We start from the raw sequence: 17,242 nt of genomic DNA, 5'->3' as shown, positions 1-17,242 counted from the left end.
GTGACAGCAAACTACAGTAGCGATCATGCAATGAAAGAAAAACATGCCACTTTAGACTTGCATTATGAATAGTGAATGGTGACGTTGGTAAAATAGGACAAGGAACATGAGCCCCTAGTTTCCTTACTCCATTGTTAAATGTCAATGCTTTGTCTGCCTGTCTATCTATCTGGCCCTAGCTCTCTCTGCCTGTTATATTTCTAGGTATTTAATATCTATAGATAGCCTTCCCTGATGACAGACTTTGAGTCTGCATGGAGAAAGAAAAAAATAATGAATGAATGAATGAAAGAAAGAAAGAAAGGAGGGAAGTGATTGGCGAGCGCTATTCAAAGAGTCTTCAGTGGACAGCTGCTTAGCTTGGCTCTGTAGCGACGTCGTTTCTTCTTAGGGCTGGATGGACGGACGCTGCAGTCTGGTGCTGGGTACTAATGTGTCTGGCTGCCCTGCTACTGCACTCTGCTGCAACATGTGCTCTGTGTGATAATGCTCTGAAAATAGAATGCTTAAAATACCTGTCATGCAATAAGACATGTACTCTCCTGGGTTGGGTTGCAATGATTACTTAAGTTTTGCAGGGTGACAGTGCTGGTAAAAGGAGTTGAAGGAAATGGTCAATTATTAATTCAATATGCTGGTGTTGTGCAGAGATGTTTTAGGTAACAAGCATTTTCAATTATCTTAATCGTGCATTAGGAATTAGGCTATGTGGGTATTGGTGCCGTATACAGCCTACGGTTTTAATGATTTATTTAACTTCTAGCCTACTCTCCAGTCCTGCTGCCACCAGTGGACTGTTTGGTTAATAATTAATGAAGGGACAGTATACCAATCATAATTTCTATACAATGAAGTACCATTGGGTCTTTTCTTATCACAAGTGTCCCAATGTGAGATGCCTAACTCCATCACTCATCCTATGATAGGGTTCTCGTTAATGCAACAGAGCAGTCATTTCTATCATATAGCGCCACTCTACCTCGGCATCGGCATGCTTATCATCAACTCTGAACCTGCTGTAATTGGATGGGTGGTTGAAATATGCAAAGTGATTTGTGGCACACCAAGGAGGTATAAGAGGCAGAAGAAGCTGAAGTCTGCAATAGAGCCTGATACTCACAGTATTAATGGCCTTGTTTATTTATCATACCAACCCTCATCCTTGGACCCAATTAGGATTTCAAGAAGCTATTTTTCTAGTTAATGAGGTTTAAGTCATGATAATGAATTGCATATCCCTGTCAAGCATTTGAAATAACTAAGAATGGAGGGCAAAGACTCAGTCAGAGATCATCCTGCAGATATACTATAGGTGTACTGGACAGATAGTTTCCTTTATTGACAAGGGTTAGGGTTGAACCGGGGTGTGGACATGATGAACCGGGGTGTGGTCATGAACCGGGGTGTGGACATGAAGAACCGGGGTGTGGACATGATGAACCGAGGTGTGGTCATGAACCGGGGTGTGGACATGATGAACTGGGGTGTGGACATGAAGAACCAGGGTGTGGACATGATGAACTGAGGTGTGGTCATGAACTGGGGTGTGGACATGATGAACCGGGGTGTGGACATGATGAACCAGGGTGTGGACATGAAGCTAGGGTTAGGGTTAGGGTTTTGGCTAGGGTTAGGAGTTGAGGCTAGTGTTAGGGTTGAACCAAGATGTGGACATGAAGCTAGGGTTAGGGCTAAATGGCCATAAACACTTTTTTAAGAGATTAGGACTAGAAAAGAAACAGCTGAATTGAAAAGGGGTTGTGTCTTTCTTGATGATGCCTAAGGGTCCTGATCTTGTCTCACTGAGATGTACAGCAGACTCACAACACTAATAGTTTAATACTGATTAGAGTTGACACCGGCATCATGACAAATGAATGTTACTCAGAAACTCGTTCAAGGACTTGTTTCATTTTTCAGTTATCAAAATCCCATCAACTGGTAGGGTGGTGTGAAAGGTATTACCATTAATATTCCATTTTAGTTTATCATATATTCGAAGAACATGGTGTACGTGTCAATCATTCATACAGAATATCATGCATCCTTTTGTGCCCAATCACATCAGCCACTGTGTAGTGAATTTGGATGTTGTCATGTGGATGTTGTGGCTAATGGATATTACAACAACCACGTAAATCCATTTGCCTGTGGGTCAACATTATCAGTCAGAGTCACTTAGACTAGTGGTTTTCAACCCGTGGTCCGCGGATGTACTGCAGGTGGTCCGCAAATAATAACAGTCGGTACTATGAATGGTATTAAGCAATTTTGCATAACTTTTCACAATGCAAATTGTTTATAATAATAATAGGCCTTTAATTTGTTACCTTCGCTGCTCTACTCTGGCCTTCTGCCTGGTGCTGACTGCTCAAGCCATGAATGGTATTTTGGTATTTTATTAGGATCCCCATTAGCTGTTGTGAAAGCAGCAGCACAATCTACTCTTCCTGGGGGTCCAAACAAAACATGAAACATGACATAATAGTCCCGTGTAGCTCAGTTGGTAGAGCATGGCGTTTGCAACGCCAGGGTTGTGGGTTCGTGTCCCACGGGGGGCCAGTATGAAAATGTATGCACTCACTAACTGTAAGTCGCTCTGGATAAGAGCGTCTGCTAAAATGTTTTTTTTTTTTTATAATACAGAACATTAATAGACAAAAACAGCTCAAGGACAGAACTACACACATTTAAAATGTCACACATAGTCTACATGTCAGTACATACACACAGAATATCTAGGTCAAATAGGGGAGAGGCATTGTATTGTGAGGTGTTGCCTTATCTGTTTTTTAAACCAGGTTTGCTGTTCACTTGAGCAATCTGAGATGGAAGAGAGTTCCATGCAATCATGGCTCTATACAGTATAATACTGTAAGTTTTCTTGAATTTGTTCTGGATTTGGGGACTGTGAAAAGACCCCTGGTGGTATGTCTGGTGGGGAAGTGTGTGTGTCAGAGCTGTGTGTAAGTTGACTATGCAAACAATTTGGAATTTTCAACACATTCATGTTTCTTATAAAAAGAAGAGGTGATGCAGTCATTAATTAACTACCCTGCATGCCATGATCATCCATCTATTCAACTATTTGTTGCATGTCTTTTTTTATTGTTATTTATCTCGCTTAAAGCGCTTTGAGATTGTAATGAGAAGCGCTATAGAAGTTTAATAAATTATTATTATTATTATTAAAATGAACTAAATGTGACCGCCAAGATATTTTATGTTAAAAGAATTCAGTGACATCGCGAATGGTGGTCCTCAAGAGCATTTGACAGTGATTTGGTGGTCCCCGGATCGGAAAGAGATGGGAACCGCTGACATAGGCATGATCTGTTCATTAAAAGGATTATCACTTTATTCTATTTCAGAATCAGATCTTATCTAGTGTGAGGATAAATAGTATTCTTCTAGCTTCCTTCATCCTCATACTGTTGTTGTGGAGAAAGAAATGGTGAAACGTGAATAGAGGATGATCTCATTGAATGTGGAGGCTGTTTGACACTGTGTTGATGGATTGCTGTTTTCATGTGACTCCAACATGCAAAACAAAACAATTCCCCTACACTTTGTGTTTGTGTGTGTGTGTGTGTGTGTGTGTGCGTGCGTGCATTCTTGGAGAACCCCCTGCGCCAGCGGCCACTGAGCCTGGTGGGAATGATGTAGCATGGTTATTAATGCACAGGGATCCTCATACAGAGTGCTGGGTAATTAACTAAGCTGTAGGCCTCCGTAATTCATTTTGCACAGAAACATTGACCTCAAACCATAGCCCTTTGCACAATGCTGCTGCATGTACATTTTCAATTAACATGTTGTATAAACAACTATCTACAAGCACTAAGCCCACGTGTGTCTTGTGTATTGAATTATTCATGGTTTCCAAGAGAGAAAATTGTGAGGGAATCGAATTGTAAAATCCAATATCGCTCCTATACTGGACATAATAAGGGTATTGCATGTCCAAAATGTGTTGTATCCATGTATGATTACTTTTCACCTAGTTGAACCAAAGACATAAAATAACTGAGAATATGTAGCCCAAATCCAAAATTGGCACATCAGTAGTTAATCTTTATCCTCCCCTGAAGGAGACCCCAAAGTCTTGTCAGAAATGCAAATGCTATGAGAATAGTTTATAGACTGGGCATTAGTCTAGAAGGGTTCCCTACATAGCATAATGAAGCTGTATGGAGTGTTGGTCCTCTGGGGTCACACTGTGGCATGTATGGAGAATATTGTGCCAAAGTGGCCTTGGCAGGCTCCAGATGTAGCAGGGCCTGGAGCTCAGGCTGCATGCCACTTCCCATAAACACTGCAGTCAGGCTGGGATGAGACTGGTGAGAGCATGGCTGCCTGGCTCAGAGGCAGACCTGGGTTCAAATACTATTTGAAATAATTTTAAATATTGTATCTGTGCTTGATTAAGCTTGCCTGTTGCAATGGAACCAATACAAAAGTCTCAAAGTGCAAACCCCTCCCACCTGGCACTCCAGGCAGACTAATGCAAACACTCAAAGTATATGAAAGATTTCAAATAGTATTTTAACCCTTCTCAGAGGAGGTCTGAGGGGAGGATGAGGGAAATGTAAGTAAAATAATGTGCCAGGAGGATGCATTATATAAGGCTATTAAACTGTCACTCTCTAGAACTCGGCAGAGAAGGATGCAACCTTTGTTTGTAACAGCTGAAAATCAATTTTCCATGTTTGTTTCTGGCGAGGACGTAACACTGTAGCCTGGTTGCCGTCTCTGTTCAGCTATTACATTTCACTCCTTGCCACTCCTGTCTTTGGCAAATGACTAGTACTGTACTAGTAGCACTGGCTCTCCTTTGTTAGAGAGCATGGGGAAAATGTCTGTGCTCCTTCTCTTTCTCACTCACTCTGTTTTACAGAGCGATACACAATGAATAACATGTAGCTTGCAAGCAACATTAAAATGGTGTAGCCTACCTATAACCACTGCCTCTAACCGAAATATGAAACGTCGACGTGTGTGGTTTCAGTTCTGATTTCTTTATTGGAAAAAAGTTAAGTTAAAAATTGTATTTGCACTGAGAATTTAAATGATACTGGGAGTCTAGTACACAAACATGATTTTGATGTTGTATCTTCAGGGCTTTTAGGAAAGAACCATTGAGCCAAGTACAGTTCAACACTGTCTGAGTACAAACCCTGCCAGCCATAGTGTAGGTGAGAGGGAGTTGATGAGAGTGAGACCACCTCAGGCTTCTGTCTCCTTCCAACTCCTCTCTGTTGTCTCTCTTGACATCTCCACATAGAATTGAGCTTTAGGCCAACCACTCAACAGGATTCTTCCCATCTAAAACACCAATCTTTCCTCCTCTTTGAAGAATGCACATAATTACAATACAATCACTCCAGATTAATTTAAAATTGATTATGTTTCCCTCTACTAGATATAGATCACTGTTAAGTGCACACACACCACATGGGAAAATGGACTGTATGACAGATAGCATTTTGCATTAAAAATATTAAACTTTTTACCTGTGAGCACACCCTTTTCATGCACTTATATACAGTATAACCATATCATTTATATATAACCATATCACTACAGATTAATTGTAGGTGGCATTATGTTTGTTTGTTTTGAGCATATGGTTCAGTTTGAAAGTCAAATTGACCAATAAAAAAAGAGAAAACATAAAATAATTGTATCTTTTGTCTCTCGGTGTTTCATCATTTTCCCTCAATTCGCAAGAGGCTGAATGTTTCTCACCGGAGAAAGAATCCGAGCGAGTGAATCAGCGCCCCTCTGTCTCTGCATGTGTAGCATTGAATGCAAGGGAAGCAAGCGAGCATTTGGCCTCCCTTGATAAAAAAACCGATACAATAATAGCCAATCAGTGTTGAGCTAAACTGATCGAGCTCAACTGTGAATGGTCCAGGCGCACCTAAAAAAGTGTCAAGGGAAGCCAGTTTGGATTTGGCTTCACACCAATCACATCACATCAAGCCAAACGTCATTGACAGAAAAACATGAATTGTTGCATCTCGTTGTGTTGTTGTCCTCCGGTGGCTAGCTAGTTAAAATTGGCCCTTTCCTAAATAAGCCATAGATTGAGATAGGGATTTGTACTTGTGTTTTTTTTTATTCTCCCTACTGGCCAATGATTATAACAGCGATTCTGATCCAACCATAAATTCATACATTGTGCCTCTGGCCTGAGAGGATGGAAGTTCAAAATGTACAGTAGCTAGATGTAGTAGACTAATGTTAACTAGCTGGCTAATCGTTTCCCATGAAAGGAAGTTAAGCTAGCGAGCAAGCATTTTAGCCAGGTAGGCTAGGACAACAAAAACTAAAAGCTTGTACTGTATGACAGTCATAGACCGTTTCGTCAACATGAAAGAGAGGAGGATGGCATTGGCGTTTCTCAACAAGTAGGGTGAGTCAACATGTTTTTTTCTAATTACGCACACACACACACAGTAATCAGTACCAGGGACAGCCACATTATATTTAGCTTAAAATTGTTTTTTGAATGTTTTAGTTGTCACTGTATTAGAGTGATTTGATGATGTTGAAATGTTGAAGTTGAAATGGTGTTGGAATAGTGGAGGCAGCTCCTGTTTTCTTTGCGACTTGAGGTAACTCTCCTGTGTTCTAAATCAATAGTTGTTTAGTAGTCAGAAAATGTCGGAAACATTAACTTGATTGACCATGCTGTAGGTCATGTAACTGTTTGTTACATGCAATATGCTTTGTGGACTTCACCGGACAGATGTTGCTTTCCGGTTTTGTGATGAAACAAATATGTGATTGGATTTATTCTGCCACTGTGTCTTCTTATTGTCTTGGCCTTAGACCTATATACACTATATATACAAAAGTATGTGGACATCCCTTCAAATTAGTGGAATCGGCTATTTCAGCCACACCCGTTGCTGACAGGTGTATAAAATCGAGCACACAGCCATGCAATCTCCATAGACAAACATTGTCAGTAGAATGACCTTATGAAGAGCTCAGTGACTCTCAACGTGGCACCGTCATAGGATGCCACCTTTCCAACAAGTCAGTTCGTCACATTTCTGCACTGCTAGAGCTGCCCTGGTCAACTGTAAGTGCTGTTATTGTGAAGTGGAAACATCTAGGAGCAACAACGGCTCAGCCGCGAAGTGCCAAAGTGCGTAGCGCGTAAAAATCATCTGTCCTCGGTTGCAACACTCACTACCGAGTTCCAAACTACCTCTGGAAGCAATGTCAGCACAAGAACTGTTCGTCGGGAGCTTCATGAAATGGGTTTCCATGGCCGAGCAGCCGCACACAAGCATAAGATCACCATGCACAATGCCAACCGTTGGCTGGAGTGGTGTAAAGCTCGCCACCATTGGACTCTTGAGCAGTGGAAACGAATTCTCTGGAATGATGAATCACGCTTCACCACCTCGCAGTCCGACAGACGAATCTGGGTTTAGCAGATGCTAGGAGAATGCTACCTGCCCCAATGCATAGTGCCAACTGTAAAGTTTGGTGGAGGAGGAATAATGGTCTGGGGCTGTTTTTCATGGTTCAGGCTAGGCCCCTTAGTTCCAGTTGGAAGCACAAAATTCTAGACGATTCTGTGCTTCCAACTTTGTGGCAACAGTTTGGGGAAGGCCCTTTCCTATTTCAGCATGAGAATGCCCCCGTGCACAAAGCGAGGTCCATACAGAAATGGTTTGTCAAGATCGGTGTGGAAGAACTTGACTGGCCTGCACAGAGCCCTGACCTTAATCCCATTCGAAGACCTTTGGGATGAATTGGAACGCGACCCAGGCCTAATTGCCCAACCTCAGTGCCCAACCTCACTAATGCTCTTGTTGCTGAATGGAAGCAAGTCCCTGCAGCAATGTTCCAACATCTAGTGGAGAGCCTTCCCAGAAGAGTGGAGTCTGTTATAGCAGTAAAGGGTCGACCAACTTCATATACGAGCAGGTGTCCACATACTTATGGTCATGTAGTGTATCACAGTTGCAAGGCATATGAACTAACAGGTTATAGAGCAAACATTGCAATTATCACAATACAGGTTGTAATATGGCTTTTCTTCCAAGCCTGCTTCCCCAATGATTTTATCCGCGCACCGCTACTGACAATCTGTTCCTCTTTTGTGCTCTGTTGTTCACGCTCCTTGCACCGAATAAATACGGCACCTTGTGAATCATGTGACCCTTAGCTCAGCAAGCAGCACTGTCCATCTGCACCAAAGGTAGAACAGCACACAGCATGTCTGAGATTGGAGCTCCGGCTGATGCTGCATCCTATAAGTACAGCTGCAGGGTGGAGAGGAGTACACTAACTCCTCCTGATTCACTGGACATACATAATCATTCTATTCAGGAATTCTACCTCCAGCTAGAGTTAGCGTGTGCTGGGCCTGGGCCTGGGACTGGAAAGACTTCGGGCTCTATTCAATATGTAAAGATTAAGTGTTACAGATTCCACGATGGAAATGTACAGGTAATTTCCCATTCAGCCGACATGTGCTGCGTTTACCGTGAATTCAGTCTCCGCTAAAGCGGGAACATTACCTTTAAATTTCAATCACACTGTAAAGCTGAACTTCCACGATGTGGATTGAATAGAGCCCTTAATGCTACCAGGAGGACTGTCAAGTACTACCCAATGAACTGTTGTTTGGTAACCTGTATCCTTGCAAACCAAAAGTAATCACCAGTGTGATCATCTCAAGTACAGGGAGACTTGGGATGCTTTGTGCTGTTTTTGTAACACATTTCAAAATTCGCTCAAGGCAATTATACATTTAGACATACCTGTGTTCAAGGCTTTCAAAGTTCATGTCTATTGTTTGGGATTAGGTGTTGTTTATGTTCATATTGGACATCATGTGAGTTGCATTTAGCCGTGATCAGCATGTAAAGAGTCCCAATCTTCCATTGCACTATGCCTACCATTTATTATGATGAGAGGCCCTGTTTACCCCTACAGCCCAACACTTTCCTTTGGCAAGGAAACAACTGATCTCCAGCCCCTTGTGATCTCAATTACCTGTGGTAACACCAGTCACTTTGAACATAAGGCATGTCACTGGCTTCAATGATTGGCCCAACGGTCTACAGCCAATGGCCTTCCTGCCACCAATTCATGACCCGTCAACCCCAATACTGCTACCAATCCAACAGCCACACTACACACAACACAGAACAAATGCCCGATGTCAAAGTCAATCCAGACACCCCATTCTGTTCTCATAACACCGGCATCCCATTTATTCTGGAAAGAGGATAAGGCAAACTATGGTATTCAGGAATGACAAGGCTTTTACACTTTCCCCTGATCCAGAAAAATAAGGATTGTATGCTTGTACAAGATCAACTAACCAGGATTCACATGTTTGGTTGAATTTGTAATCTCTCTTAAATGCTTGTCTGTAATGTGTGTTTGTAGAGGGTATTGTCTGAACAGCTTTATGCCAACATCCCAAGGGATTCATTCTTCAGTGGGAAAATGTAATTATGGTGTGTACCATCACAAAGCTCATAGAACAGCAATAAGCACTGACGTCTCAGAGGAGATTTCACAAGGTCATTACTTGGTAGCTAGGGCTCTCATACTCAGCAAACATAGTCTCCTTCATTATTGTTCAGACATTTTTGGGGGACAGACATGCAATTGAAACTCAGCATTACAGTCCTATCCCAGTCCCATCTCAGCTGTGTACTGTATCTGTTTTTCTGTGTACAAGGCCATCTCTTAAATGGCTTTTGTGTAGTTTTAAATGGCGCCCTGTTTAGTTTTAAATGGCTCACTATGTAGTTTTTACTCTCAAGGACTAGACATACTAATATGACATCCATGTTTATTTACTCCTCCATCATTGCTTTATGATTGAAGCAGCTAGACTAATTAGCTGCTTTCAGTGCCGGCACAATCAATCTTTTCAGGAAAGCTTATGAGCAGGGACATCTAAACAACAAAGACTCATGAGAGAGCAGTAACTCTAATCAGGCTCACTGCTTTCTCCAAATATATCTCACTAAAGTGGATATTTGACATGGAAAAGAACAGAACCCAATGAGCATGTAGCCTACATCATATTGTGCTTTATTACACTGACCCAATACATTTTTGAACACTGAAAACGTACTTTTAGTATAAAAAAATACTGTAGGAGAATGTATAAAGCATTTGAGCCAATATTGTTACACAGTTTATTTTGAACCAGTCTTTATTGCTGCCTCAGTAGGCATCAGGACATGAACATGGAATTTTATATTGTAGTAAGAATAATTGTCCTGACATTGACAGCATGTTGAATACAAGCAGCAGCTAACACGCTTTAGCACTACTATGACATTACAAATTTAACAGCTACTGAGGAGCTGCACGCTCAATTACATGCATGTCATTCAGCAGATGCTCTTGTCCAGAGCAAGTAGGGTTAAGTGCCTTGCTCAATGCACATCAAAATATTTTTCACCAAGTCAGCATGGGGAATTGAACCAGCAACCTTTCAGTTACTGACCCAATGCTCTTTACCACTTGGCTACCTGCCACCCCAGTTAAAAGCACAGGCACAGTTCTCTGTGGAAAGCCTTGACAAGATTCACTATACAGCTTGGGAATGCTTCTCTCCTTATATCATATGAACCATATGACCAGTAGTCCAATTTCCATTCAGCTCAATTTCATAGAGATTGTAATCACCCAAACCAGAAGGAGGAGAATAGTTTGTTGGTAAATAAACTCATACCTCATCATGGAAGTTACTGGGTTGAGACCAGCCCAAAAGTTAATAGTTCTGTCAGATCCTGCGAACTGTAGATCGAAATGACTCAATCTTGCCAGGTGGGTTTGTACTTTTGCAGCAGAACCTCTGTGCACAAAAGGCAAACGTAACACAGTGCAATGTGCATGCTAGCTAGCTAATGGGTGTTTAGTCCTAGCTTATTAGAAATGAATGGCTTCGTCAAATTAAGGCCCCACAGACACCACATGCACCATAACCTTTTCTAAAGCGGTAAAATATTAAATATTGCAATTTTTCTCCATTACTATTTACAAGGAAGTTACAAACACACACCATTCTACTGAACAAAAAAAAAAGTGTTGGTCCAATGTTTCATGAGCTGAAATAAAAGATCACAGAAATGTTCTGTATGCACAAAAAACTTATTTCTCTCAAATTTGGTGCACAAATTTCAATTGACTGATTTCCTTATAAGAACTGTAACTCAATAAAATCTTTGAAATTGTTGCATATAGGGTTTATATTTTTGTTCAGTGTAGAATATAGTTATATTGCCCAAGCCCACCATCCTATCCCCTCTTCTTCCAGTTAAAACGTACAACCATGATAGGCGAAACAGCGCCACTGGCCGCCCCATACGCATTTGTTATTGATTTTGTTTTGAGGAAATTAGCATCCAGTATCGTGGTTAAAAAAATCGCAGTGCATACTCTGCTGTTCTATCGCGCGTGCAATGATGTGCAATGATGTCCGAGAGAAAAAACATTGTTTGTTGTTTGAAGTAACGTCTTTGTTGTTGTAATATCTCTGCAAACGGACGTGCCAGTTTCACCGCTATGGATTGCAGCTTTAACCTCCCGTATACGGGACGGTTGAGCTAACGTGCGCTAATGTGATTAGCATGACTGTTGTAAGTAACAGCAAACTTTCCAGGACATAGACATGTCTTATATGGGCAGAAAGCTTAAAGTCTTGTTAATCTAACTGCACTGTCCAATTTACAGTAGCTATTACAGTGAAAAAATACCATGCTATTGTTTGAGGAGAGTGCACAACAACAAAAAACTTAGCACGGCAACTGGTTTGATACATTCACCTCTGAAGGTAAATAATGTACTTACATTCATTAATCTTGGTCTGATTTGTCATCCTAAGTGTCCCAGAGATAAAAATGTAGCATAGTTTTGTTTGATATAATCCATTTTTATATTCAGATGTAGGAACTGGGTTCTACAGTTTGAAGCACTGCTGTCTCTGGCTCTACACCCACCGCGCCCGGCCATCTACTATAGATGTGTGAAAGTTAGTGTATAAGCTAATGATCCATCATGTATGACATTCCTAAGATTAAAATTTACATTATGTATTACCATATCATTTTTGTATGTTCTCTATAGTTATGTACTTGAAAATGTATCAATTGACCAATTCGGCACATTTGGGCAGACTTGATACAAAATAGTCCAGTATTGCAATGCATCACTGGATCAATCTGAAACTTTGCACACTTTGCATCAATCTGAAACTTTGCTGCCATTTAGTGGCCCAAATCTAAATTGCGCCTAAACTGCAATATTATATTGTGGCCGTTCTCTTGCATTTCAAAGATTATAAAATAAAAATAGAAAACACATGTTTTTTTGTTTGTATTATCTTTTACCAGATCTAATGTGTTATATTCTCCTACATTAATTTCACATTTCCACAAACTTCAAAGTGTTTCCTTTCAAATGGTATCAAGAATATGTATATCCTTGCTTCAGGTCCTGAGCTACAGGCAGTTAGATTTGGGTATGTCATTTTAGGCGAAAATTGAAAAGAAGGGTCCAATCATTAAAAGATTAACAGCCATTACTCTAAGTACCGCAAATATCCATACAATGGCTATATAAAGAGAATAAACCTTATGCAATTTGACTCACAAGGTCAGACTTACATTCATACAGCTGAAAGGTGGAAGAAAGCAGAGGTGGAAGTGGAAGAGGGTGTTGAGAAGCCAACTCACCAATCATGTGAATGGAGGTCCTTCCAGGCCGTGTCACATGGTGCTGCTGTAGCTGTATGGTGTCATAGAAGGTGGCCTGGCACAGCTGGATGGACCTCCCACTGACCCAGAGGACCAGGCACAGCAGCCAGGACATGACAGGACACATCTGCTATAGCAGGGGGAGAGCACAGTCAATGTCATAGGTCATGATGTCACACACACAGGAACACACACACGCAAGGAAGAGATGCACTCATGACCACATGAAAGCACACGCACACACAGAAAAAGATGTCCTGGCACACTGACCCAGATGAACTTCCACATAATCGCCATAACAAGCAGTGATTAAGCGTGATTATCAACTGCTGATTTGTAATCTTTTTATTCCTGCCCTATCTCGTCCCTGAGCCACAGCGCAGCAGCAAATGTGGAATGGCCCCTGGGGATGTTTTTCATGCAGCTGAGTTTTCCCCTGACAGGATGACTCCCTCTCTTCAACTCCTGACTCTCTCCCTCTCTCTCTTCTTGCATGCCTTTAAACCAAAATCTGAAATGAAAAAATACAAGATTTCTCTCCTGGCTCTCAGGCAGTCATCTGCCAACACTTTTCTATGGTTGGCTTTTGGATATCACAAGGCTGTGACAGTGACAGAACTGTAATGGGAATCCAAAGACATCTAATGTCTCTCACAAAGCTGTTTATATAAGGGGGCTTTAAGACACATGCAGATCCCAGGTTAAGTTTGGGTTGGGTTGAGAATGATTTAATATTTGAAATAATTGCCTCTGTCAAAAGATCTTGAAATCAACAAATGTTGTAGAGGTGATAGCATTAAATTGTGATTCTATTGAAAGAGTACAGAATTATCCAATTTTAGTCACGCTTGTGAAAGAGAAATAGCTTTTGGGCCGGTGCCTTTGTCAGGTAATAAGATGTTTTATTAGATTCCATTTCAGTGTCATTTTTTCTCAGTTATAAACAAAATAATGACCTCTGTCAAAAGATCCTCACATCAACAAACTAGAGGGGTTGTCTGCAAGCAGTGTTTCTGTTCAACAAATTACATTTTTCAAGGAGCATGTCAAAGGCAAATTAGCTTTTAAGGTTTTTGATAGGTAATAAGATTTTGTATTAGATTAGGTTTCAAATGATTTTGCACAGCCTTTTCTCTGAATGTAGCAGAGTTTTTTATTCTACCTAAAAGGATTGGGTTTCAAGAATGGTACCTCGAGAGAAAATTTCTTCCAGCAGCACATCTTAGATATTACAGTCTCTGTGTATCTAGAGAACCTTACCTCTGTACAAAGGTGGTGTAGTCAGCAAACCATATTACATTTCTATTATTTTTGATGCTCTATCAATGTGTTCATGTACTCATGTGTGTTCATGTAAGTACTGTAGATAACATAAAAGGTCCAGAAAATGATAGTACATTTGATCATTCATGCATTATGTATTTGAACAGGCTCTATGTAACCTGCACTTATTTGCCATTGACATTTGGTATAAATGATCCTTGGAAAAAGAGAGGAAAATGAAATCCACAGCATCAAATAAACAGTAAATATTGAGTACGTAAAGCAATGTTACTACAAATACCAAACAAAAGTATGTAATAAAAACAGAGCACCGTACCTCTAAGGAATTAGCTTAATGCAGTAAATATGTACAAACACACTTTAATCTTTATGAAAATGTTAAACAAGTGGTGATGATTTTATAAAACTGTCTCCATTTATTCATTTGAATTCACTTAGGTGAATTTATATTTCTACTTCCCTCCATACAGCAAACATCTCTCTCTATTCTTTAAACAGTAAATCTCTTACCTAAGTATTCTAACACGCTGTTTTAAATCCATCCATCTTGAGGCTGATGTGGAATCCCCATCCAACTCCGTCCTTGATTTAGGTTGAGACTCCCAAACTCCTTTGACTCGTCACTCTACTCTTCCTTCCTTTTCTTCACTTTGTCTGAGGACAACCAACGGTGTTGAGCACAGTGACTGAAAGCTGACAGCTGAGCCAGTCAGAAACAACAGATTTAGAGCCTTGCCATTTCCACCTTTGAAATATCACTGGCTTCCCTTGAGGAGACCCCGGCACTGACACAGAATAGATTTGCCTCTTTGCGTTTACAGGCACATAAGGAGCGATCCTTAATTTACAGCTGTAGAATCCCCCCTCTCGCGTTCTTGCTTTCTCCCTCTCTCGCTCTCTCTCGCTTTCTCCATCTGCATCCTCCTCCCATTGAGAGGCAGCCTCTGAGCACACGCTCTTGCTCTGTCCCCTTCAGCGAGCACTAAGTAATGAGTGTTCCTCTACAGCCCAGCTGAGTGTAAAGACTGTATCACATTTCTTAAAGCAAGACTGCCCCAGTATCACACTGGAACTGCATGCTACTGTGAGGTACAGTATGAACAAACCATGATAATCAGCCTCTCACAGTTACAAATCAGCACAGGTGGTCTCACATAGGAAAACCCACTTGAGAACCTACAGACACTCAGATTTCCCCAGTAAATCTTCAATGGATTTTTGTCAGCATTTAATTTCTCCCCTCATTATAGATATACACAACAACATGTGGTTCATGGTAATCTGACATGCAATTGCATACAGTCTAATTACTTTTACTGTACATTGCTTGAGCCTGTTGATTACATGGAAACTGCAGATAATACATATTCATCACCAAATAGCCACCTATTAGAAATAAGAAGTTTGAAGAAGAGCGCTGGAACCAACCTTCTGCTGAAGGGTAATTTACTAGAAGGTTGTTCATAGACTGGACTGCTGAGGGGGATATTCAAATACCGTAGTCGAGTTCATCAGTCATGTGATGGAGGTTTAATGGCTACCTTAGGAAATAAGGGAGAGGTAAGTGCCATTACAGGGAGTAAGTCAGCCCTGATCAGTATGTGTGGGAGACATCGAAGCTGAGAGAAGCTGCCCTCCCTCCTCCATACCCATGGCATGACTTAAAGCCAGCTCCACTCCTCCACTCCGTTGTGCCTAGGCTTTATCGCTGGAATACAGAACACGCCTGCGGACCTGAACTCACACTGCTCTTACAGCGGTGAGACAACGTCCATTTTTATTGGAGTTGCTTGATTGGAAAGGTGAGGTTAATTCCCATAGAGGGAATGAGTGAATAAAAACTTGGAGCAAGAGGGGAAAGTGTGACACACTCCTCTCACACTTTGAATGATTGTCTCTGCTGTGAGGCTATGGAATAATCAACACTCTGACGGGGATGGAGAAGACATGGTGTGGAGAAGAGGATAACTGTGAAAACAGACTGAGAGACAACTTAAATATCTTAGAACAGAATCAGAGTTAGACATTCATTCCCATCGTCAGACATCTACAGCATGAAGTATCAGCCTTATAACATTGATTTAATTAGATTTCTCTTTAACAGTGTTAGGAGCGAACTATATGTTTCAACGCTCCATTGGAAACAGTGCAAGGATCTCACTGAAAAACAATAAGTCCTGGCATCAACAAAGCACACGTCAAGCTTATGCAGCGCTGAATGCTCAGTGGCCAGGGTAGAACAATTAACATTGAATTACAATTTTAGAAAATATATGATTCAATGTGATAGATATGCTATAGTACCCCTCTTATTCATTGTGAAAACTGCTGTGGTACCACCTGTTTCTCTGACCTACAGACCACTACTTTCTGTCTTAAAAGGCTTTGTGTATAGCTGCTGGATGAGTGTTTCTGACAGCTATCATCCTTAGAAAACAGAAACCAATTACAGTAGGTATGTTGTAGAAGAAAATGAGCATTCTCCTTCAGACAGGAAGGTTGTTATTGTTGAGGATGTGAGTCTCTCGGCCCTGTAAATGACCCCTCACATGTCTGTGCTCTGTCGCAGGTGTTGCAGCACTCAGCAGTCCACTGACACAGTCTCTCTCATTATAGGAAGTCCAAGGATGAGAACACATGTTGTTGATATCCTCAAGACCAAACAGGAGAATAAATGTTTTAACAAATACAGGGCAATTTCAGTCTGATGCACAGCGCTGAATGCGCCATAAATACTGTATTATTCATAATGTACTGTAGGATGTATCTCAAAACCTCTCCGTGAGATGGTGGTGGTAATGTACGCGTGTCTGAAGTGAACAGTGCATGTGATGCAATTGTGAGCTGCAGTATCCTAAACTAGTTCATATTTTTCTCCCCTCAGCAACAGTAATGTCCACCGCTGTCGTGAGTGACCAAATTCTGAAAGGTTTTGATGTCCCAAAAACCACACATGGCATTTGGAAATTATATTGCTGACATTGACATTTACTCCTGAAGGCTCATTGTTTTAAGACTTCATGGAGCATGTCAAAATTCGTAATTATCTAGTAAAGAGCATGAGCTGACGCACACCAAAACATTTCTATAGAAGTGCTGACTGATGGAGAGTTAACTGTATAAAAATAAAGAAAGAAAGTTGCAAACTATATATGCTCCCAACAATTTAATGGGTAAACATAACAAATGTTTCGGAACGCAGTGCC

At 41.0% G+C, this 17,242-nt stretch overlaps 1 protein-coding gene across 2 annotated transcripts in view; it reads right to left on the bottom strand.

Annotated features, from left to right (window-relative positions):
* Positions 1 to 15,016, bottom strand: part of LOC121546686 (chemokine-like protein TAFA-1) — a 32,657-nt gene extending 17,641 nt beyond the window's left edge. The window contains exons 1-2 of one of the 2 annotated variants that reach the window (XM_041857914.1): positions 14,547 to 15,016; positions 12,732 to 12,882 (exon numbers count right to left, since the gene is read on the bottom strand). In XM_041857914.1, the coding sequence (XP_041713848.1) occupies positions 12,732 to 12,879 (148 nt within the window). In that variant the 5' untranslated portion in view covers positions 12,880 to 12,882; positions 14,547 to 15,016. The remainder of the gene's footprint in view (positions 1 to 12,731; positions 12,883 to 14,546) is intronic. The other variant, XM_041857916.1, reaches the window with a different exon arrangement.
* Between the last annotated feature and the right edge of the window lie 2,226 nt (positions 15,017 to 17,242).

The sequence above is a fragment of the Coregonus clupeaformis genome, chromosome 30, assembly GCF_020615455.1.
Source record: "Coregonus clupeaformis isolate EN_2021a chromosome 30, ASM2061545v1, whole genome shotgun sequence".
Classification (NCBI taxonomy): Eukaryota; Metazoa; Chordata; class Actinopteri; order Salmoniformes; family Salmonidae; genus Coregonus; species Coregonus clupeaformis.
The sequence above is the reverse complement of the archived record's forward strand: the minus strand, read 5'-3'. Positions and strand labels throughout refer to the sequence as shown.